Source organism: Rhinoraja longicauda, chromosome 11 (genome assembly GCF_053455715.1).
Source record: "Rhinoraja longicauda isolate Sanriku21f chromosome 11, sRhiLon1.1, whole genome shotgun sequence".
In the NCBI taxonomy this organism is placed as follows: Eukaryota; Metazoa; Chordata; class Chondrichthyes; order Rajiformes; family Arhynchobatidae; genus Rhinoraja; species Rhinoraja longicauda.
In genome coordinates this window covers 55,453,192-55,477,694 of record NC_135963.1, presented here as the reverse complement: position 1 = coordinate 55,477,694, position 24,503 = coordinate 55,453,192, and the positions used below count along the sequence as shown (strand labels likewise).

Below are 24,503 nucleotides of genomic sequence, written 5' to 3'. Positions count from 1 at the left end.
GAGAGAACGTACAAACTCCATACAGACAGCACCTGTAGTCAGGATGGAACCCGGGTCTCCGGAGCTGTGAGGCAGCAACTGTACCGCTGCGCCAACGTGCCATTCTTGATCTCACCCTCACCTGTCCTCTTCCACCTATATCCCTCCCTCCAGCTTTACATCACACCCCTCTTTTCTCCTTATCCGACACTCTTTTGTCCCCTTATTCACAAAATGCTGGAGTAACTCAGCAGGTCAGGCAGCATCTCGGGAGAGAAGGAATGGGTGACGTTTCGGGTCGAGACCCTTCTTCAGACTGAAACGTCACCCATTCCTTCTCTCCCGAGATGCTGCCTGACCTGCTGAGTTACTCCAGCATTTTGTGAATAAATCGATTTGTACCAGCATCTGCAGTTATTTTCTTATACTCTTTTGTCCCCTTTTCACCTCCAGTCTCTGTCACTTATTCCACCCATAGGCCAATCAAACCCCCATCATGTGTATCCACCTATCACTTGCCAGTGTTTGTCTCACCTCCATTTCTCTTTTTTGCTTTCTCCCCCCTGCTACCATCAGCCCGACCTGAAACGTCACCTGACCATTCTCTCCACAGGTAGACACAAGGTGCCGGAGTAACTCGGTGGGTCAGGCAACATCACTGGAAAACAAGGACGGGTGACGTTTCAGATCAGGACCTCTCTGAAGAATCCCGCCTGACCCGCTGAGTTACTCCAGCACTTTCTGTTTTGCTCAAAATTCCAGCATCTGCAGTTCTTTGTGTGTGTGTGTGTGTGTGTGTGTGTGTGTGTGTGTGTGTGTGTGTGTGTGTGTGTGTGTGTGTGTGTGTCTCTCTCTCTCTCTATACACATGTCTCAATTCAATCATGATTACAATCAAGCTGTCCACAGTGTGCAATACAGGATAGAGAGAATAGTCTCGTTTAGTTTAGTCTAATGTCATGTGTACCGAGGTACAGTGAAAAGATTTTTTTGTTACTTGCTATCCAGTCAGCTGAAAGACTACATGATTACAATCAAGCAGTTTACAGTGTTTCTTTACATCGGCGAAACCAAACGCAGGCTCAGCGATCATTCGCTCAACACCTTCGCTCAGTCTGCCTTAACCAACCTGATCTCCCGGTGGCTGAGCACTTCAACTCCCCCTCCCACTCCCAGTTTGACCTTTCTGTCATGGGCTTCCTCCAGTGCCATAGTGAGGCCCACCGGAAATTGGAGGAACAGCACCTCATATTTTGCTTGGGCAGCTTGCAGCCCAGCGGTATGAACATTAACTTCTCCAACTTTAGATAGTTCCTCTGTCCCCCTCTTCCCCTCCTCCTTCCCAGTTCTCCCTCTATCTTCCTGTCTCCACCTACATCCTTCCTTTGTCCCGCCCCCCTGACATCAGTCTGAAGAAGGGTCTCGACCCGAAACGTCGCCCATTCCTTCTCTCCCGAGATGCTGCCAGACCCGCTGAGTTACTCCAGCATTTTGTGAAATAAGCTGTTTACAGTGTACAGATACAGGAGAGTTGTGGAGGGAGTTGATGAGACTGTTGTAGTGACTCGATCCAAAACCAACCATCCCTCTACCACCACAGATGCTGCCTGACCCGCTGAGTTACTCCAGCAGTTTGTTTTAACATTCATATGGTTATTGGCTGATAACGTGGTGTAAAATAGGCCAACAAGACAGACCACCGAGCTTCCCTGTATACTGGCTGATCTATCTCTCCCTCCTAACCCCATTCTCCTGCCTTCTCCCCATATCCTCTGACACCCATACTAATCAAGAATCTATCTATCTGCCTTACAAATATCCACTGACTTGGCCTCCACAGCCTTCTGTGGCAAAGAATTCCACACATTCACCACCCTCTGACTAAAGAAATTTCTTCTCATCTCCTTCCTAAAAGAACATCCTTTCATTCTGAGGCTATGACCTCTAGTCCTAGACTCTCCCACCAGTGGAAACATCCTCTCCACATCCACTCTATCCAAGCCTTTCACTATTCTCTGTTTCAATTCGGTCCCCCCTCCTTCTTCTAAACTCCAGCGAGTGCAGGCCCAGTACCGACAAACGCCCATCATAGGTTAACCCACTCGTTCCTGGGATTGTTCTTGTAAACCTCCCCTGGACCCTCTCCAGATCCAACACATCCTTCCTCAGATATGGTGCCCAAAATTGCTCGCAACATTCCAAGTGCGGCCTGACCAGCGCCTTACAGAGAGAGCCTCAGCACTACATCCCTGTTTTTGCACAGGGGTCCTGTTGAAATAAATGCTGGCATTGAATTAGACACTCCATGTCTACAAGTGGCAAGCGAGGTACGTGATGGAATGGTTCACATGTCCAGATGATTGCACCTCCATTGGCTCCTCCAAATGCCCAACACCATCCCCAAAACAAAGCAATATGTGTTTGCGAGTATGTTTAGTTTCGTTTAGTTTATTGTCATGTGTACCGAGGTACAGTGAAAAGGGTCTCGACCCGAAACGTCACCCATTCCTTCTCTCCCGAGATGCTGCCTGACCTGCTGAGTTACTCCAGCATTTTGTCAATAAATACCTTCGATTTGTACCAGCATCTGCAGTTATTTTCTTATACTACGAGGTACAGTGAAAAAGTTGTTTTACGGTAAAAACCTTTTGTTGGTTGCTATCCAGTCAGTGGAAAGACTATACATGATCACAATGAAGCCGTCCACACTTAACAGATAGAGGATAAAGAGAATTGTTTAGTTTTGTTTATTGTCACGTGTACAGAGGTACAGTGAAAAGCTTTTTTGTTCCATGCTATCCAGTCAGCGGAAAGACTATGTATGAAGTATCCACCGTGTACAGATACAGGATAAAGGGAATAAGGTTTAGTGCAGATAACGAGGGACTGAGCTGTGGGGAGTGGCTGAACAGGCTGGGACTGTATTCCTTGGAATGCAGGAGACTGAGGGGTGGTCTTATCGAGGCATATAAAATCAAGAGGGGGAATACAAATGTGAACGCACAGTCTTTTACCCAGGGTAAGCGAATCAAGAACCAGAGGGTGTGGGTTTAACGTGAGAAAGGAAAGATTTAACAGGAACCTGAAGGCAACTTCAGCGGCACGGTGGCGCAGCGGTAGAGTTGCTGCCTTACAGCGAATGCAGCGCCGGAGACTCAGGTTCGATCCTGACTACGGGCGCCGTCTGTACGGAGTTTGTACGTTCTCCCCGTGACCTGCGTGGGTTTTCTCCGAGATCTTCGGTTTCCTCCCACACTCCAAAGATGTACAGATGTAGGTTAATTGGCTGGGCAAATGTTTTTAAAAAATTGTCCCTAGTGGATGTAGGATAGTGTTAATGTGCAGGGATCGCTGGGCGGCACGGACCCGGTGGGCCGAAGGGCCTGTATCTCTAAAAAAAAAAAAAAAAAAAAAACTTTTCCACAGTGAGGGTAGTGGGTGTATGGAACAAGCTGCCAGACGAGGTAGTTGAGGCAGGTACCATAACAATATTTAAAAGACATTTGGACAGTTACTTGAATTGCGAAGGGGAGGGGAATGAAGAACCAGAGAGCATAGGTTTAAGGTGAGGTGGGAAAGATTTAATTGTAACCTTTTCACACTACGGGCGGTGGGTGTATGGAACGAGCAGCCAGGGGCGTTGGTTGAGGTAGGGACTACAGCATCATTTAAAAGACATTTTGAGAGGTACCTGGGTAGGAAAGGTTTAGAGGGATAAGGGCCAAAAGTCCAGACGGGAGGTGATGAAGGCGTGCAATCAAGCTATCCACAGTGTACAGATAACAGGATAAAGGAAATATTATTTAGTGCAACAATATTATTTATGTTGCACTAAATAATATTCCCTTTATCCTGTTATCTGTACACTGTGGATAGCTTGATTGTAATCATGTATAGCCTTTTCGCTGACTGGATAGGACACAACAAAAAAGCTTTTCACTGTACCTCGGTACATGTGACAATAATAAACTACACTATCTCCACCAGCTAAATGTCACAGAGCAGAGGTTTAAGGTGAAGGGGAAAAGATTTAATAGGAATCTTAGGGGTACCTTTTTCACACAAAGGGTGGTGGGTGTATGGAACAAGCTGCCAGAGGAGGTAGTTGAGGCTGGGACTATCACAACATTTAATAAATAGTTAGAGAGGTACATGGATAGGACAGGCTTGGAGGGATATGGACCAAGCTCAGGCAGGTGGGACTAGTGTAGCTGGGACATGTTGGCCGGTGTGGGCGAGTTGGGCAGAAGTGCCTGTTTTCACACTGTATCACTCTATGACTAAGACTATGACTAAATGGGATGGCTCCATCAAAATTAATCGTATTTCTCAAAGTGTGACAAATAGACACAAAATGCTGGAGTAACTCAGAGGGACAGGCAGCATCTTTGGAGAGAAGGAGTGGGCGACGTTTCAGGTCGAGACCCTTCTTTAGACTGAGGCTCAGTCTGAAGCAGGGTCTCGACCCGAAACGTCACCCATTCCTTCTCTCCAGAGATGCTGCCTGTCCCTCTGAGTTACTCCAGCATTTTGTGCCTATCTTTGGTGTAAACCAGCATCTGCAGTTCCTTCGTACAAAATGTGTGCCAGCTCACCTGGATTCACCTGGCCACCTGCAAGTCCAAGGCAATGAAGCAGCATCAGCAGCATCACTGGGAAGGAAGCTGGGACCATTTTAAACGGACGGACTTCGAGACCTGAAGAAAGAATCAGAATCTATCGTGAGTGAACCAGTAAGCAGTTTATCTCTCCATAAACATATTTAGATTTAGTTAAAGATGTCTGAAGAAAGGTACTGACCCAAGGTACTGAAGGCACTGGGGAGGATGTGTCCACTAATGGAAGAGCCTAGGACCAGAGGTCATAGCCTCAGAATTAAAGGCGGATCACCGGAAGGGTGGTGAATCTGTGGAATTCTTTGCCACAGAAGGCTGTGGAGGCCAAGTCAGTGGGTATGGGTATTTTTAAGGTCTGCCTACAGTCATGAAAACACAAGATACATGAAAAATGCAAGTAAAATCCTACCTGACCGACCTCCTCCACAGGCACACTCCCACCTGCACCCTCCACTCTGCTGCTGCCAATCTCCTGTCCCCCCCACATCCGGACCAAACTCAGATCCTGGGGGGACAGGGCTTTCTCCATCGCTGCTCCCACCCTATGGAACTCACTACCCCAAACCGTTAGAGACTCCTCCACACTCACCACATTCAAAACATCGCTGAAGTCTCACCTGTTCAGTACTGCCTTCAACCACTGAAGGTCACCTCACCTTCTGTCTCCTTTCTCTGTTCGTTTACTTATTTACTTATTTATCTATTTATTCATTTCCCTATGTTCTCTAAATCTCTGTAAAGCGTCTTTGAGTATATGAAAAGCGCGATATAAATATAATGCATTATTATTATTATTATTAAAATGACGAGTGGAAAGGATTGGGGATATGCAAAGTTTGGAGGGGGGAGTCAGTCTACCCCATGAGGAGTTGTACAGTTTGATCGCCACGGGGAAGAAGGACCTCCTGTGGCGTTCTGTGGTGCATCTTGGTGGGACCAGTCTGTCGCTGAAGGTGCTCCTCAGGTTGACCAGCGTGTCAGGAAGGGGGTGAGGTGTATTGTCCAAGATGGCCCGTAGTTTGAGGAACATTCTCCCCTCCAAGACCACCTCCCATCAGTACGGTTAGCATCAAGCATGGGCAGGCAGTCAGAATCTTTCTCTGAATACTAAAACCCTTTCAGACACAACCAGGTGACTCAAAAGTGAAATCCAGTGTTTTAATGACGAAGTACGAACCTTTGACAGCCAGACCTTTTTCCCCAGGGTGGAAATGTCAAAGACCAGAGGGCGCAGCTTTAAGGTGAGAGGGGCAAGGTTTAAAAGAGATGTGAAGGGCAAATATTTGAATGCAAAGTGTGGTGGATGCCAGGAGTGGAGAGGCAGATACAATAGTGGTGTTTAAAAGACTTGTGGATAGGCACATTGATGTGCAGGGAATGGAGGTATACACCGATTAGCCAAAACATTATGACCTGATGAGCCAATACATTATGACCACCTGCCTAATATGCTGTTGGTCCTCCGTGTGCAGCCCCATACGCAGCAGGGTGCGATGCACTGTGTATTGGGACACATTCCTCCCGTGACCACCATTAAAATTTTCTGTGACTTGTGCCACAGTAAACCTTCTGTCGGTTCGGACCAGACGGGATAGCCTTCGTTGCCCTCGCGCATCAATGAGCCTTGGGCGCCCAACACCCTGTCTGTCGCCGGTTTGTGGTTTGTCCCTCCTCGGACCACTGTCGGTCGGTACTCACCACTGCTGACCGGGAGCACCCCACAAGCCTTGCCGTTTCAGAGATGCTCTGACCCAGTCGTCTGGCCATAACAGTTTGGCCCTTGTCAAAGTCGCTCAGGTCTTTACTCCTGCCCATTTCTCCTGCATCCAACACATCAACTTCAAGAACTGACTGTTCACTTGCTGCCTAATATATCCTACCCCTTGACAGGTGCCATTGTAACAAGATAACCCATGTTATCCACTTCGCCTGTCAGTGGTCATAATGTTTTGGCTGATCGATGTGTGGATTATGGGCAGGCAGAGGAGAGTTGGTGTTGGCATCATGTATGGGCACGGACATTATGGGCTTGTTTCTGTAATTTACTCTTCTATGTTCTATGTTGCAAGCACTAGCTTCTCATACATCCTTAGAAAGTTCCAATTAATTCATCTCAATGTTTCGTTTTAGCTTTTTCTTCAGTTTAGTTTAGAAATATAGCTCAGAAACAGGCCCTTCAGCCAACAAGTTCATGCCGACCAGCAATCTCCATACACTGGGCACTATCCTACACAATAAAGACAGTTTACAATCTCTACAAAAGCCAATTAACCTATAAACCTGCACGTCTTTGGAGTGTGGGAGGAAACCGGAGCACCTGGAGAAAACCCACGCGGTCACGGGGAGAACGTACAAACTCTGTACGGACAGCGCCCGTAGTCAGGATCGAAACCGGGTCTCTGGCGCAGTGAGGCAGCGAATCTACCGCTGCGCCACCGTGCCAATATGTAATCACAGAAGGAGAAAAAATGCCAAGAAAGAAGGATTTAATGGTAACTAAATCATCCACTTTAATAATGTTGATGCACGATGCATGTGGGCCGTCAGACTGGGATAAAACACGCTGCTCGTCTTCAGCCTAGCACTTACATTCCACTGAAAGGGGAGCTTAACACTTCATCCAAAGGTTAACACCTCGTATGGGTGCCAGATAGTCAACTTGACTTTAGTTTCCAGGGTGAAACCTCTGACTCAGTGGAGATAATGTACCAAATCATGCAAGGATGATAGCTGAACCGAGTGCTACATTGCCTTGGTTTGCATGGATACTACATTGTGGTATAATTACGAATGGGACACCATGGTAGATTAGACAACAACTGCCCATTAGGTTAGTTTTATAGGAATTTTACAACTTTCCACACCTCTTCATTGCAAAATGCAGGAAAATGGACATTTCAGCCATGATGGTGCAGCTGGTAGAGCTGTTACCTCACGGCGCCAGAGACCAGGGTTCGATCCTGACCTCGGGTGCTGTCTGTGTGGAGTTTGCATGTTCTCCCTGGGACTGCGTGGGTTTTCTCCAGGCGCTCTGGTTTCATCCCACAGCTTGAAGATGTGCGGGTTTGTAGCCTAATTGGCCCTCTGAACAATTGCCCGTGAGAAAGTGGGATAAATGTAGAACTACTGTGAACGGGTGATCGATGGTCAGCGTGGACTTGAATTCTGCTTCTCTGCCATATTTCTAAACTAAAGTAAACTTTTAAAAACAATTTAAAAATGACTACCAAGGCTGCCCTTCTTATAAATAACTGTAGCAGCTGCTTCAGGTCTTGGCGCCATTGTTTGTTGATGTGCTGTTGCATTTAGTGGTTAGTTTAGTTTAGTTTAGAGATGCAGTGCGGAAATAGGCCCTCAGGCCCACCCAGTCGGCGCCGACCAGCGGTCACCCCGCCGTACACAAGCACTGTTCTACACACTGGGGACAATTTGCAATCTTTACTGAAGCCAATTAGCCTACAAACCCGCACGTCTTTGGAGTGTGGGGGGAAACCGGAGCGCCCGGAGAAAACCCACGCGGTCACGGGGAGAACGTGCAAACTCCGTACAGGCAGCACCCGTAGTCAGGATCGAAACTGGGTCTCTGGCGCTGTGAGGCGGCAACTTTACCGCTGCGCCACCGTGCCGTCCTACTTTATTTGAAATAGACAATAGACAATAGGTGCAGGAGTAGACCATTCAGCCCTTCGAGCCAGCACCGCCATTCAATGCGATCATGGCTGATCACTCTCAATCAGTACCCCGTTCCTGCCTTCTCCCCATACCCCCTCACTCCGCTATCCTTAAGAGCTCTATCCAGCTCTCTCTTGAAAGCATCCAACGAACTGGCCTCCACTGCCTTTTGAGGCAGAGAATTCCACACCTTCACCACTCTCTGACTGAAAAAGTACTTCCTCATCTCCGTTCTAAATGGCCTACCCCTTATTCTTAAACTGTGGCCCCTTGTTCTGGACTCCCCCAACATTGGGAACATGTTTCCTGCCTCTAATGTGTCCAATCCCCTAATTATCTTATATGTTTCAATAAGATCCCCCCTCATCCTTCTAAATTCCAGTGTATACAAGCCTAATTGCTCCAGCCTTTCAACATACAACAGTCCCGCCATTCCGGGAATTAACCTAGTGAACCTACGCTAGGTTCCTCAATAGCAAGAATATCCTTCCTCAAATTTGGAGACCAAAACTGCACACAGTACTCCAGGTGCGGTCTCACCAGGGCCCGGTACAACTGTAGAAGGACCTCTTTGCTCCTATACTCAACTCCTCTTGTTACGAAGGCCAACATTCCATTGGCTTTCTTCACTGCCTGCTGTACCTGCATGCTTCCTTTCAGTGACTGATGCACTAGGACACCCAGATCTCGTTGAACATCCCCTCTTCCTAACTTGACACCATTCAGATAATAATCTGCCTTTCTATTCTTACTTCCAAAGTGAATAACCTCACACTTATCTACATTAAACTGCATCTGCCATGTATCCGCCCACTCACACAACCTGTCCAAGTCACCCTGCAGCCTTATTGCATCTTCCCCACAATTCACACTACCCCCCAGCTTAGTATCATCTGCAAATTTGCTAATGGTACTTTTAATCCCTTCATCTAAGTCATTAATGTATATCGTAAAAAGCTGGGGTCCCAGCACCGAACCTTGCGGTACCCCACTGGTCACTGCCTGCCATTCCGAAAGGGACCCATTTATCCCCACTCTTTGCTTTATGTCTGTCAACCAATTTTCTATCCATGTCAGTACCCTACCCCCAATACCATGTGCTCTAATTTTGCCCACTAATCTCCTATGTGGGACCTTGTCGAAGGCTTTCTGAAAGTCGAGGTACACCAAATCCACCGACTCTCCCCTGTCAATTTTCCTAGTTACATCCTCAAAAAATTCCAGTATATTTGTCAAGCATGATTTCCACTTCGTAAATCCATGCTGACTCGGAATGATCCTGTTACTGCTATCCAAATGCTCAGCAATTTCGTCTTTTATAATTGACTCCAGCATCTTCCCCACCACTGATGTCAGACTAACTGGTCTATAATTACCCGTTTTCTCTCTCCCTCCTTTCTTAAAAAGTGGGATAACATTTGCTATCCTCCAATCCACAGGAACTGATCCTGAATCTATAGAACATTGAAAAATGATCTCCAATGCTGCCACTATTTCTAGAGCCACCTCCTTAAGTACCCTGGGATGCAGACCATCAGGCCCTGGGGATTTATCAGCCTTCAGTCCCATCAGTCTACCCAAAACCATTTCCTGCCTAATGTGGATTTCCTTCAGTTCCTCCATCACCCTAGGTTCTCCGGCCCCTAGAACATTTCCCCTCTAGAACTTCTGTTCCCATTCTTCCGAGAGTCTTCTGCAATATCGCCTGTATTCCCTTTAACCTCATCTTCATCTTCACAATTTGTTAACCCCTCCCCCCCACTACTTAGTTTAAAGCCACAGGTGTCACACTAGCAAACCTGCCTGCCAGAATGTTTGTCCCCCTGCTGTTAAGATATAACCCGTCCCTTTTGTACAAGTCACCCCTAGCCCAGAAGAGATCCCAGTGGTCCAGAAATCTAAATCCCTGCTCTCTGCACCAGCCCCTCAGCCATAAATTCATACCCTCTATCTCTCTGTTCCTGGCCTCACCAGCACGAGGTACCGGTAGCAGTCCAGAGATAACCACCTTCGACGTCCTACTTCTCAGTCTTTTTCCTAACTCTCTAAACTCCCGCTGTAGCACCTCCTTCCTCTTCCGCCCGACGTAATTCTTGCCCACGTGCACAACGACTTCAGGTTGATCGCCTTCCCTCACTAGGATTTTCTGAAGCCGGTCCGTGATGTGCTGAACCCTGGCACCAGGGAGGCAACAGACCATCCTCAAGTCCCTCCTGCTGCCACAGAATCTTCTGTCCGTCCCTCGGACGATGGAGTCACCGACCACTACGGCTCTTCCTGACTTCGGTCTCCCCTGTCGAGTATCCTTGCCAACAGGTTCGCCACTCGGACTGGAAACGTCTTCTGCCCCGACAGTTCCCAAGAGGGTATACCTATTTGTAATAGGCACAGCCACTGGGGTCTCCTGTAGTCCACGTCCACTCCCCCCTGAAACAGTCTCCCACCTTCGCTCGACCTGGACCCTTGGCGTGACAGCCTCACAATAGGTCCTGTCGAGGAAACTCTCGCATTCCCGGATGGCCCTGAGGTCATCCAACTGCCTGTCCAACTCCACCACACGTCCCTTCAGGAGCTGCACCTGGACACAGTTCTTGCAGGTGTAGCTCCCAGAAGCTCCAGCGACGTCCCTGTCTTCCCACATCCTGCAGGAAACACACTGCACCAACTTTTCCGCCATTACTTTGTGTCTAAACAGTTCAGGCTTAAAACAATTGTCACCTCACCTCACCTCAGCCGAAGACTCGCAGCCAAAGACTCGCACTTCCCTCACTGGGCACTTCCCTCACTGGGCACTTCCCTCACTGGGCACTTCCCTCACTGGGCACTTCCCTCACTGGGCACTTCCCTCACTGGGCACTTCCCTCACTGGGCACTTCCCTCACTGGGCACTTCCCTCACTGGGCACTTCCCTCACTGGGCACTTCCCTCACTGGGCACTTCCCTCACTGGGCACTTCCCTCACTGGGCACTTCCCTCACTGGGCACTTCCCTCACTGGGCACTTCCCTCACTGGGCACTTCCCTCACTGGGCACTTCCCTCACTGGGCACTTCCCTCACTGGGCACTTCCCTCACTGGGCACTTCCCTCACTGGGAACTTCCCTCACTGGGCTGCACCCTTTTGCAAGTCTTGCTTATATCACCAATTAAATTGCCCGATTGTCCAATTTACCAGACTTCTCACTTAAATGATCAACCAATCCACGTATTCTCTTCTGACTGACTTATTACACTGTAATTGCCACTCACTTGCAGTCAATGGTCGTCCTCTCTCCAACTTCCCGACCTTTACAGACTGAAATCAAACTAGAAACTCAACAGGAACTGACCCGTAAACCATTGACCTTGCTGAGGATATTATTCTCAATTAGATTCTTAGTTAGAAATCACGAGCTTTTAAACAATAGCCACAGTGATGCATGTTTATAGCTGACCTGTGCAGCAGCTTTGAAACGTGGCGATATGCTGCATATTACTGTGGGAGGTAATGCAAATGAAATTTGCAGTTTTTCAGCAAATCATTTTAAAGGGTCATGAGATTAGTACCTTAGTTTAGTTTATAAATACAGCGAGGAAACAGGCCCTTCGGCCCACCGAGTCTGTGCCGACCGACAATCCTGCACATTAACACTACCCTACGTCAGGGCCGTCTTAACGCATGGGCTGATGGGCACTTGCCTGGGGCCCCACGAGCATAGGGGCCCCATGCTGATCTGTGTATGTTAAGTGACTTGCAATAAATAAATACTACTTTAAAAATGTAGGTTCAATAAGTGCTTTTTTCGCAACATTTTCGGTCCCTAAGTGCTTCTCACAGTGATCTGTTTCACAACAATTAGCTCCCTAAGTGCTTTGCTTTTCCATCCCTAAGTGCTTCTCACAGCGATCTGTAAGTGCTTTTCGCAACAATGTAGCACCCTAAGTCCATCGCTAAGTGCTTTTCGGTAAGTGCTTTTCGCCGGCACGACAGGGGGGGGGGGGGCTGGTAGGGAAAGGGGGGGTGGGGGAGAGTAACGGTAGGGGCCCCAGTACACTGCTTTGCCCGGGGGCCCATAATGCTGTAAAAACGGCCCTGCCCTACATACACAAGTGACAATGTACAATTTTGCCAAGCCAATTAACGCACAAATCTATACGTCTTTGGAGTGTGGGAGGAAACCGAATATATCAGGGAAAACCCACGCAGGTCATGGGAAGAACATACAAACTCCATACAGACAAGCACCGGTGGTCAGGATTGAACCCGGGTCTCTGGCACTGTAAGGCAGCAACTCTACCGCTGCACCACCGTGCTGCAATGTCTTTGTTCCTGTGGTATTCGGGAGTAGCATAGGCAATTTTATTTCCTATTCCCCCCCCCCCCCCCAACAAGGGAATGTTACCAAGAGGAAGTCTGGTGACCAATCAGCGGCACGGGCTCGGTGGGCCGAAGGGCCTGTTTCCACACTGAATCTCTAAAGTCTAAAGTAAACATAAGATTATTAAGGGGTTGGACACGTTAGAGGCAGGAAACGTGTTCCCAGTGTTGGGGGAGTCCAGAACCAGGGGCCACAGTTTAAGAACAAGGGGTAGGCCATTTAGAACGGAAATGAGGAAAAACTTTCTCAGTCAGAGAGTTGTGAATTTGTGGAATTCTCTGCCTCGGACGGCAGTGGAGGCCAATTCTCTGAATGCATTCAAGAGAGAGCTTGATAGAGCTCTTAAGGATAGCGAAGTCAGGGGGTATGGGGAGAAGGCAGGAACGGGGTACTGATTGAGAATGATCAGCCATGATCACATTGAATGGTGGTGCTGGTTCGAAGGGCCGAATGGCCTCCTCCTGCAACTATTGTCTATTGTCTATTAAAGTTACACTACAAGTGGGACACCATTCAACCTATAATCACCTCACTCCACAACCAATATGTTATAACATCAGATATATACTATTGGGATGCATCGCAGCTTAGTTGGGCTCTGCCCAAGACTGCAAGGGAATTGTGGATGTAGCCCAGTCCATCACACAGACCAATCAGCCCAGCATGAACTCCATCGAAACTTCACGCTGCCTCAGGAAAGCAGAAAACACAATCAAGGACAACTCACACCTCATGTTCCCCTATTCTACCATATCCCATCGAGCAGCAGAAACAAAAGCTTGAAAGGCAGGAACGGGGAACTGATTGAGAATGATCAGCCATGATCACATTGAATGGTGGTGCTGGCTCGAAGGGCCGAATGGCCTACTCCTGCACCTATTGTCTATTGTCTATTGAAACCACATATCTTCCAGATCCAGGAACAGTTTTCCCCTGCAGTTATGAGACCATTGAATACAGTCAGTGCAAAGAGACTCAGGAAAACACCCATGAAATAGGGCTTAATCACGATCTTCCAACCTACTTCATTAAGGACCTTGCACTTTTTTCTTCACCTGCACATTTTCTGTGACTGTAACTTTACATATCTGCTGTGCTGTTTACAAACCTGTTGTGCTGCTGCAAGGAAGAATTTCATTGTTCTGTTTCGGAGTATCTGACAATAAAACATTTGACTTGACTCTTGGCTAAAACACTGTAGCACTATATTCTGCACTTTTTGGCTTTGCTCTCTCTGTTGTACTTGTGTGTGACTTGAATCCACTCATGTATGTATGTATGATTTGATAGGATAGCTTTTCACTGTACACGTGACAATTTAAACCAATAACTGTAGTACGCGGACCGCACTTGCACCAGTGCACATATGGATGAACTTTGCACTGTACCTCGGTACATGTGACAATAATAAACCAAACTAATCTGAACTAAAGTCAAGCTTCCAGATGTTGGCTCTTTGAAGCCTGTGATAGAGCCTCTGATTGAGCTTATGAGAAAGCATATGATAGACCCGCATCATCTCCTGCCTCCACGCCTCTACTTCCTCAAAAGGTTTGGGGTGTTCCGCATGTCCCCAACAAGCCTCACCAACTTCAACAGATGCTCCGTTGAAAGCATTTTATCAGGATGCATCACACTTGGTTTGGGAACAGCTCCATCCAAGACCGCAAAAAATTGCAGAGAACTTTGGACGCAACCCAGACCATCACACAAACCAACCTCCCTTGCATCGAAGATCGACACAAAAAGCTGGAGTAACTCAGCGGGACAGGCAGCACCTCTGGAGAGAGGGAATGGGTGACGTTTCGGGTCGAGACCCTTCTTCAGACTGGTTAGGGATAAGGGAAACGAGAGATACAGACGGTGATGTGGAGAGATAAAGAACAATGAATGAGGAAGGACATCCTTGCTGTTGAGGCAGTGCAGCATAGGTTCGTGAGGTTAATCCCTGGGATGGAGAGACTGCCATATGAGGAAAGATTGGGCTTGTAATCACTGGAATGAGAGGGGATCTGAGAGAAACATATAAAATTATAAAAGGACTGGACAAGCTAGATGCAGGAAAAATGGTCCCAAAGTTGGGGGAGTCCAGAACCAGGGGCCACAGTCTAAGAATAAAGGGGAGGCCATTTAAACCTGAGACGAGAAATACTTTTTCGCCTAGAGAGTTGTGAATTTGTGGAATTCTCTGCCACAGAAGGCAGTGGAGGCCAAGGTTTAAGGAAAAGATTTAATAGGAATTTGAGGCGTAACTTTTTCACACAAAGGGTGGTGGGTGTATGGAACGAGCTGACAGAGGAGGTAGTTGAGGCTGGGACTAGCCCATCTTTTTAGAAGCAGTTAGATAGATACATGGATGGGACAGGTTTAGAGGGATATGGACCAAACGCGGGCAGGTGGGACCAGTGTAGCTGAGACATGTTGACCGTTGTGGGCAAGTTGGGCCGAAGGGCCTGTTTCTACGCTCTGTGTCACTCTTTGACTCTATGACCCTATTGCCATTTCTGAACTCACAGATCTGGAGTGGAAACAGCACATCCTCAATCTCAGAGGACCGTCTGAGTAAAACGCCTCCTTCTACACTTAGCCCCTGTGTTACTGCAAACCTCGACGACTGGGTAAAATGATGAAACACTATTCCGCCTCTGCCCACTGCCACTAATTCAAAGCAGACCCATCGAGCAATGTATTCCACTAACACAGGCTAAGCTCCAAATGAGAGAGAGAGAGAGAAAAAAAGGTTCTTTGGTTTTTTGACAAAACATTGCCTGGGATACAAAACCTCCCTCGTAGCTAATGTGCAATTACCATCGCCCTGTCCAATGTCTGAAGCAATGGTGAAAAAAACGCTTCAACAGTTCTATGAGCTGAGGATTGGGGTTAAGACCACAACTTGAATCAGCAGTGAAGAACCCATAGGCTCTTCCAGAATAGAAGTGGGAAAAGACAGCAGGGTGGCGCAGCGGTAGAGTTGCTGCCTCACAGCGCCAGAGACCCGGGTTCCATCCTAAACTCGGGCGCTGCCTACGTGTGGAGTTTGTACGTTCTCCCCGTGACCGCGTGGGTTATCGCCGGGTGTTCCGGTTTCCCCCCACACTCCATAGAAGTACAGATTTGTTGGATAATTGTCCCTCCGCAGATTGCCCCGGGTGTGTAGGATAGAACTAATGTACGGGCGATCGTTGGCTGGTGCGGACTCGGTGGGCCGAAGGGCCTGTTTCCTCGCTGTATCTCTGAAACAAACACAAGGAAAAATAATCCAATATTCCACGCCTTCTTGAGCATTTTGCTCAGCTTGTATGAATCCACAGAGTAAAATAATCGCAAGGAGATCAGGGAATCTTTCAACATATAATCTATTTGATCATGAGCAAATGAAACTTTTGAAAGACTCGCTGCTGTTGTTAAAAGCTCTTTAAGATAAACAATGGTGATGCTAGAATGGAAACTGTCTCCACTGTAGCTTTTGGTAAATCACGTCTACCCCCTTACAATAACAGAAACCTACATCAAAGCCATCCTCTTTATTTTGTCATTTGTGCCTTATGGTTTCCTGAAATATTTATTCAGCTTGCACACTGGTAGTTCATAGTTCATAGTTATAGGAGCAGAATTAGGCCATTCGGCCCATCAAGTCTACTCCGCCATTCAATCATGGCTGACCGACCTCTCCCTCTCAACCCCATTCTCCTGCCTTCTCCCCATAACCCCTGACACCCGAACTAATCAAGAATGTATCGCTCTCTGACAGCACACAGAGGGATTCTTTACAAAAAAGATAAGCATTGACAAGACGTATTCTCTGTCTATACCATAGTCTATGTTTTGACCATCATTTTTCTAAGTGCCACAGTCATACAGCACAGAAACAGGCCCTTCGGCCCATCTTCCCCACGCCGACCAACATGTCCCATCTACACAAGTCCCACCTGCCTGCAATTTACCCACATCCCTCTAAACCTATCCTATCCATGTACCTGCCTAAATGTTTCTTAATCGTTGCAATAGTACCTGCCTCAATGACCTCCTCCGGCAGCTTGTTCCATATATCCACCACCCTTTGTGTAAAAACATTGCCCCTCAGGATCCTGTTAAATTGTTGCCCCCTCACCTTAAACCTATGTCCTCTGGTTCTTCTTTCTTCCTTGCAACATGGAAGGTACCATCAAACTTTGATTGACAGATACAGCATGGAAACAGGCTCTTTGGCCCACTGAGTCCATGCCGACTGTCGAGAACCCATTCACACTATTTCTATGTTATCACACTTTCTCATCCACTTCCTACACACTCAGGGCAATTTTTACAGAGGCCAATTAACCTACTAATTTGCACGTCTTTTATGTGGGAGGAAACCGGAGCACCCAGAGGAAACCCACGTGGTCACAGGGAGGGCGTACAGACTCCACACTGACAGCACCCATAGTCAGGATCGAACCCTGGTCTCCAGCGCTGTGAGGCAGCAACTCTACCTCTGAGCAACCATAGAGAACCATTCAGGATGCTGGTTTTGAACGAGCGGCCGTTAGTTTGATAATCAACCCAAACAAATGTGATTTGCATAAGTGATTCTGAGACAAAAGTAACTGCAGATGCTGGAATCATGAGTCATGAATCATGATACAGCATGGAAACAAGCCCATCATCCCAACTTGCCCACACCGGCCAACATGTCCCATCTACACTAGTCCCACCTGTCTGTGTTTGGCTCATATCCCTCCAAACCTGTCCTATCCATGTACTTGTCTATACGTTTCTTAAACGTTGGGATAGTCCCTGCCTCAACCACCTCCTCTGGCAGCTCATTTCATACACGCACCACCCTTTGTGTGAAAAGGTCGCCCCTCAAATTCCTATTAAATCTTTTCCCCCTCACCTTAAACCTCTGTCCTCCGGTCCTCGATTCCCCTACTCTGGGCACGAGACTCTGTGCGCCTACCCAATCTATTCCTCTCATGATTTTATCCGCCTCTATAAGATCACCCCTCATCCTCCTGCGCTCCAAGGAACAGAGTCCCTGTGTACTCAACCTCTCCCTATAGCTCAGACCCTCTAATCCTTGCAACATCTTCGTAATTCTACGAGGTAAGATGTTTCTTCATAGTTCTAAGAAGAAAGGAGGGGATATAAATTCTGCGGCACTAAGACTTTGGCTTTAGCTGCGGTCTGCCAGCTGTTTAAGCAAGCCTGGACTTTCACTGAGTATCATGGTGTTTTTGTAACAGATGGATATTTGCTTCAAAATTGTTATCTCTCATGAATGTTGAGAATACACAGGGGTAATTCAGTCTTGTTATTCTATAGACTGCTGAGCAGAGCATATGTTGGATGGTTAGTTTGGTGCTTACAGGCCAAGTAATATGTATTTACTTCTTCCAACAGATAATGTTCCTCGTATCACGCATTCTAACTCTGTGGCTCACACTCTACCACAAATTGTATTCACGATCAGCTGCATAAATTATGAATAAACCGAACAATAGGCACATAGAGCACTCCAACACAGAAACAGGCCCTTTGGCCCACAATGTTTGCGTCAAACATGATGCCCACTTAAACTATCACATCTGCCTGTACATGAATGAATGAATGAATGAATGAATGAATGAATGATGAATAAGTTTATTGGCCAAGTATGTGCACATACAAGGAATGTGCCTTGGTGCTCTGCTCACAAATGACAACACAAACATACAGTTAACAATTAAGAATAAAGCATAACCACATCAAAACAATAAGGATACAACATTACGGTCTAAACATGTGGGTGAAAATAAACCAGAGCAAAAAAGAGACTACAGACTTTGGTTATTGAGTAGAACTACTACTCGTGGGGAAAAAAAGCTGTTTTGACGTCTGGCTGTGGCTGCTTTGACAGTCCGGAGTCATCTTCCAGAGGGAAGTGCTTCAGAGTTTGTGGCCAGGGTGAGAGAGGTCAGAGATGATCTTGCCCGCTCGCTTCCTGGCCCTTGCAGTGTACAGTTCGTCAATGGGGGGAAGGTTGCAGCCAACAACCTTCTCAGCTGTGCGAACGATCCGTTGCAGCCTCCGGACACATGATCCATATCCCTCTGTTCCTTACATAATCCAATTGCCTATCTAAAAGCCTCTTAAATGCCACTATCGTATCTGCCTCCACCACTACCTCTGGCAGTGCGTACCAAGCCCCCATCACTCTCTGTGTAAAAAGTTACCCTTCACATATCCATTAAATGTTCCCACTCTCACCTTATAGCCCACTCTCACCCTCTAGTGTTTGAAATTTCCACCTTGTGAAAAAGGTTCTGACTGTCTACCCGATTTATTCTCTCATCATTTTATAATCTTCTATCAAATCTCCCCTCAACATCTGAGGTTCCCGAGCAATATTCCAGATGCAATAGACAGTAGACAATAGGTGCAGGAGTAGGCCATTCAGCCCTGCGAGCCAGCACCGCCATTCAATGCGATCATGGCTGATCACTCTCAATCAGTACCCCGTTCCTGCCTTCTCCCCATACCCCCTCACTCCGCTATCCTTAAGAGCTCTATCCAGCTCTCTCTTGAAAGCATCCAAAGCGGCCTCACCAAAGTCCTATAGAGCTGCATCATGACTTCCTGACTCCTATATTCAATGCCGCTAGCAACGTTAGGCAGGGAGAACCATATGCCTTCTTTACCAAAGCATGCTGAAGACATAAGCATCCTGAAAATCCCAAGTTCGCTGCCAGCTTCGCCGAATGAGAAAAGGGGGATTGTTGAAGTCAAAGAACTTGCGCTGGAGTGTAAAGATGATAGAAATGCCAAACATTTTATCTCAAATATCTCTCGGTTCTGATGGAAAGTCATAGACCTGAAATAGACAATAGACAATAGACAATAGGTGCAGGAGTAGGCCATTCGGCCCTTCGAGCCAGCAACGCCATTCAATGTGATCATTCTCAATCAGTACCCCGTTCCTGCCTTCTCCCCATACCCCCTGACTCCACTATCCTTAAGAGCTCTATCTAGCTCTCTCTTGAATGCATTCAGAGAATTGGCCTCCACTGCCTTCTGAGGCAGAGAATTCCACAGATTCACAACTCTCTGACTGAAAAAGTTTTTCCTCATCTCCGTTTTAAATGGCCTACCCCTTATTCTTAAACTGTGGCCCCTTGTTCTGGACTTCCCCAACATTGGGAACATGTTTCCTGCCTCTAACGTGTCCAACCCCTTAATAATCTTATACGTTTCGATAAGATCCCCTCTCATCCTTCTAAATTCCAGTGTATACAAGCCTAGTCGCCCCAGTCTTTCAACATATGACAGTCCCGCCATTCTGGGAATTAACCTAGTAAACCTACGCTGCACGCCCTCAATAGCAAGAATATCCTTCCTCACATTTGGAGACCAAAACTGCACACAGTACTCCAGGTGCGGTCTCACTAGGGCCCTAGGGAAATGTTAAATGTTTCACTATCAGAGATATTTTTGGCATTTTATGCTTGTGATTTTTCTTTGTAGTGAGGTTTATCAATCCTGACAAATGACCAGATTGAAAACATTATTTTCTGTGCACATTTAAGCCTACCTTGGCACATTTACCCCTCCAAAAAATCCAGAAAACCTAAACCTGCAAAGCGGCCCGGTGGTGCAGCGGTAGAGTTGCTGCCTTACAGTGCTTGCAATGCCAGAGACCCGGGTTCGATCCTGACCACGGGTGCTGTCCGTACAGAGTTTGTACGTTCTCCCCATGACTGTGTGGGTTTCCTCTGAAATCTTCGGTTTCCTCCCACACTCCAAAGACGTACAGATATGTAGGTAGTGTAAGAAAATAACTGCAGATGCTGGTACAAATCGAAGGTATTTATTTCACAAAATGCTGGAGTAACTCAGCAGGTCAGGCAGCATCTCAGGAGAGAAGGAATGGGTGACGTTTCGGGTCGAGACCCTTCTTCAGTCTGAAGAAGGAATGGGTGACGTTTCGGGTCGAGACCCTTCTTCAGTCTGAAGAAGGGTCTCGACCCGAAACGTCACCCATTCCTTCTCTCCTGAGATGCTGCCTGACCTGCTGAGTTACTCCAGCATTTTGTGAAATAGATATGTAGGTAAATTGGCTTGGTATAAATGTAAATTGTCCCCAGTGTGTGTAGGATAGTGTTAATGTGCAGGGATCGCTGGTCGGCGGGAACTCGATGGGCCAAAGGGCCTGTTTTCGCGTTGTACCTCCAAACTAAACTGAACTAAACGAAAAAACAAAATAAAAATGGAAATTAAGTGCCGCAGATGTATGCAGAAGAGAAATAAGCTCTCTTAGTTTGGCTGTCGTGGAGAATAAGTGTGAGACATTCCAATCACGTGTACAACTTGTGGGCAAAAATATCGCAATGTTTTCCCAAAACAGTACAGTAGTACTTAGCAACCTATCGTTGCTCCTGCCAACTCTCTGTAAATTCCATCAGTTCCTCTCCAACGTTAGTCCGTTTGCATGGAAGTTTTGAAACAAGTTTTTATGCTTAAATATTCACAGCGGCACAAAGCACCAAACGTGTCATTACAATTTATTTGATGTTTTAAATATTTACGCTGCATTTTGTCGCTTTTGAGCATTTTAAAATGAATGATCCCAACGGCTACTTTGACTTTGGAAGAATTTATTTTCGGAACACAGCATGGAGACAGGCCATTCCACACTTACCCCTGGCAGTGCGTTCCAGGCCCCCACCACTCTCTGTGTAAAAAGTAACCCCTCACATCTCCATTAAATCCCCCCCCCCCCACTCCCCCCCCTCACCTTATAGTGATACCCAATACTGTTGGACATATCCACCTTGTGAAATACGTTCTACCTTATCTATGCCTCTCATAATTTTATATACTTCTATCAAGTCTCCCCTCAACCTCTGATGTTCCAGAGCCACACAAAGTCCCAGCCGACCATTGATCACCCGTTCAGACTAGTTCCATGTTATCCTACTTTCTCATCCACTCCCTACACACTAGGGGGGCAATTTACAGAGGGCCAATTAACCTACAAACCCACACGTCTTTGGGATGTGGCAGGAAACCGGAGCACCCGGAGGAAACCCACGCGGACACGGGGAGAGAGAGTGCAAACTCCACACAGGCAGCACCCGAGGTCGGGATCGAACTCTGGTCTCTGGCGCTGTACGGCGCTGTGTGGCTCTACCAGAACAAGATGACCTGTTAATGCTGTATCGATGGATATTCGTTGTGTCTGATGTCAATACCAAACTAAGAGCAGCTATATCAACAATGATTCTTAGCACGAAAACTCTGCCGTTGAGCCAAAACTTTGGAAAACAACTCCAAGCGAAGAGTTACGTCTCCTGCTAATGTTAAATTATTTGCTTCTGAATGACGCCTCAAATTATGTGTCCTTCTATGATATTATAAGCTTTAAGTTTGCAACTGAGCCGAGACCGTCAACCTTATTTCAGTTGTAGGCCACCAAAAGGAAATAAATATTTAATATCGAACAACTGAGTCGGATTCAAACTCAATGTTAACCCAACATCTGCTCTGAGCCCCCCCCAGTGGGGCCACATTGTAATAATTTACGACGGCACCTGCTTTGAGGTGGCGCAGCGGTAGAGTTGCTGCCTCACAGCGCCAGAGACCCAAGCTCGATCCTGACTACGGGTGCTGCCTGTATGGAGTTTGCACGTTCTCACTGTGACCACATGGGTTCCTTCCGGGTGCATCTCGGATGTATCCTCCTACATCCCAAAGACGTGTGGGTTTGTAGGTTAATTGGCCTCCGTAAGTTGCCCTTAATATATAGGAGTGATAATATGTATGGGATGATTGCTGGTCAGCTTGGACTCAATGCGCCGAAGGGCCTGTTTCCACACTGTGTCTCTAAAACTAAAACCGTATCATCATCTATATACTAAAACTCTCGTTTGTTACTGAACTTCAGCCAAAACGGTGCACGATAACGTGACAATTTTAGGCCCACCTTACTCACCATTGTCACTTTAGTGATAATGCAAGTAGTTTTATTGAAATCGGTGTTATATTTTTAAAGTTATTCACATTTTAAAGTTTAAAAGGAGGGGAGGGGAGGAGGGAGGAGGGAGGAGGGAGGGAGGGGGGAAGGGGGGAGTGGGAGATGGGAGGGGGGAGGACAGGGTGCTGCAACAATGCAGGAGAGGTTTGGGCACAACGGGTCCACTTGGTCTAGTTAAAACGAACACATTTAGTGTGCTTCCTGGAAATACTTGACCATTTTAACAATGGTTTTAATTATTTTTAGAGTTCTCGGTATCGTAAACATATTTACAGGTTTTCTTTTTTTATCTTTGTTGTGACTTTGGAAGTCCAAGGGAAAACTGCAAATTTTGCGATGCAAACTGGGCTCCAAATCTGTAGATACTGGGGATGCTGAATTGTAAAAACTCTGCCAAAATGTCAAGGCCTTTGAATGTGCTGATAAAACTGGTTGCATGGAGCTGACATTCCAAGCACGCATGTTATTCTGTGCTCTGTGGGCAGGGTGGCAAACGTCATTGGTAAAGAAACATCGTGGTGTAGTGAGGTGAAGGCCCGGAACCAAAATGAAAACCGTAAGGTGTAGGAAGGAACTGCAGATGCTGCTTTAAACCAAAAATAGACACAAAAACGCTGGAGTAACTCAGCGCGTCAGACAGCATTTCTGGAGAAGAGGAATAGCTGACCTTTCAGGTCGAGACTCTTCTTCAGGCTTTGACGGTGGAAGAGGCAGGTGGTGGTGTCCGACCGGCGGGTGGAGTTCCACGACAGGTGGAAGGAGGCTGCAGCAGGGAGAGGCTCCGTGGCTGTTGGTGGAGTCAATAGACAATAGACAATAGGTGCAGGAGGAGGCCATTCGGCCCTTCGAGCCAGCACCGCCATTCAATGTGATCATGGCTGATCATTCTCAATCAGTACCCTGTTCCTGCCTTCTCCCCGTACCCCCTGACTCCGCTATACTTAAGAGCTCTATCTAGTTCTCTCTTGAATGCATTCAGAGAATTGGCCTCCACTGCCTTCTGAGGCAGAGAATTCCACAGATTTACAACTCTCTGACTGAAAAGGTTTTTCCTCATCTCAGTTCTAAATGGCCTACCCCTTATTCTTAAACTGTGGCCCCTTGTTCTGGACTCCCCCAACATTGGGAACATGTTTCCTGCCTCTAACGTGTCCAACCCCTTAATAATCTTATACGTTTCAATAAGATCCCCTCTCATCCTTCTAAATTCCAGTGTATACAAGCCTACTCGCTCCAGTCTTTCAACATATGACAGTCCCGCCATTCCGGGAATTAACCTAGTAAACCTACGCTGCACGCCCCCAATAGCAAGAATCCATGCCGTTGGGCCCGGGCCTGCCTCTGCCAGGGACCATGTGTGGTGGGTGTCCTTATACTCATCTCCCCGCGGTGAAAGATGTCACATGTGGACGCCCACCTGGAGGTAGAGTCCGCGGCCCCACGGTCGGCCTCTTCAGCTGTCTCAAGACCCGTGGAAAGGACCCACCAGGAGCACCATCACACTTGACTTCCAGTGATCAGCGATGGTGATGATGAAGTTTGAAAGGTTCGATGGCTCTTTTATTGTCACGCGTACCAAAGGTACAGTGAAATACATATTTTTTGTACATAGATCAGTGTGATTGTTGGCATGCATAAAGACAATCCCCGAAGAAGCACCCCATGCATGGAAACGGCCCACTGAGTCCATATGCACTGGTTTTGGTGGCGTCTTCCACAGTCCAGACTGCAGTTGGCCATGAAGGCCCATTGCAGCCGTCACCTCAGTCAGATCGCCAGTGAGTTGTCCTTCTCCTCTCCGGGCCCTCAGCCTTCGCTCCTGGGGGGGGCACCTCCCACAGCCCACCACAAAGGCGTGGGAGGTGAGACCCCTCCCGGTTCTTCTACCG

At 47.3% G+C, this 24,503-nt stretch overlaps 1 protein-coding gene across 3 annotated transcripts in view; it reads right to left on the bottom strand.

Annotated features, from left to right (window-relative positions):
- Positions 1–24,503, bottom strand: part of ddr2a (discoidin domain receptor tyrosine kinase 2a) — a 140,305-nt gene that overhangs the window by 62,299 nt on the left and 53,503 nt on the right. For all 3 annotated transcript variants that reach the window (XM_078407769.1, XM_078407771.1, XM_078407772.1), the window contains one exon: positions 4,574–4,675. In XM_078407769.1, the coding sequence (XP_078263895.1) occupies positions 4,574–4,652 (79 nt within the window). In that variant the 5' untranslated portion in view covers positions 4,653–4,675. The remainder of the gene's footprint in view (positions 1–4,573; positions 4,676–24,503) is intronic.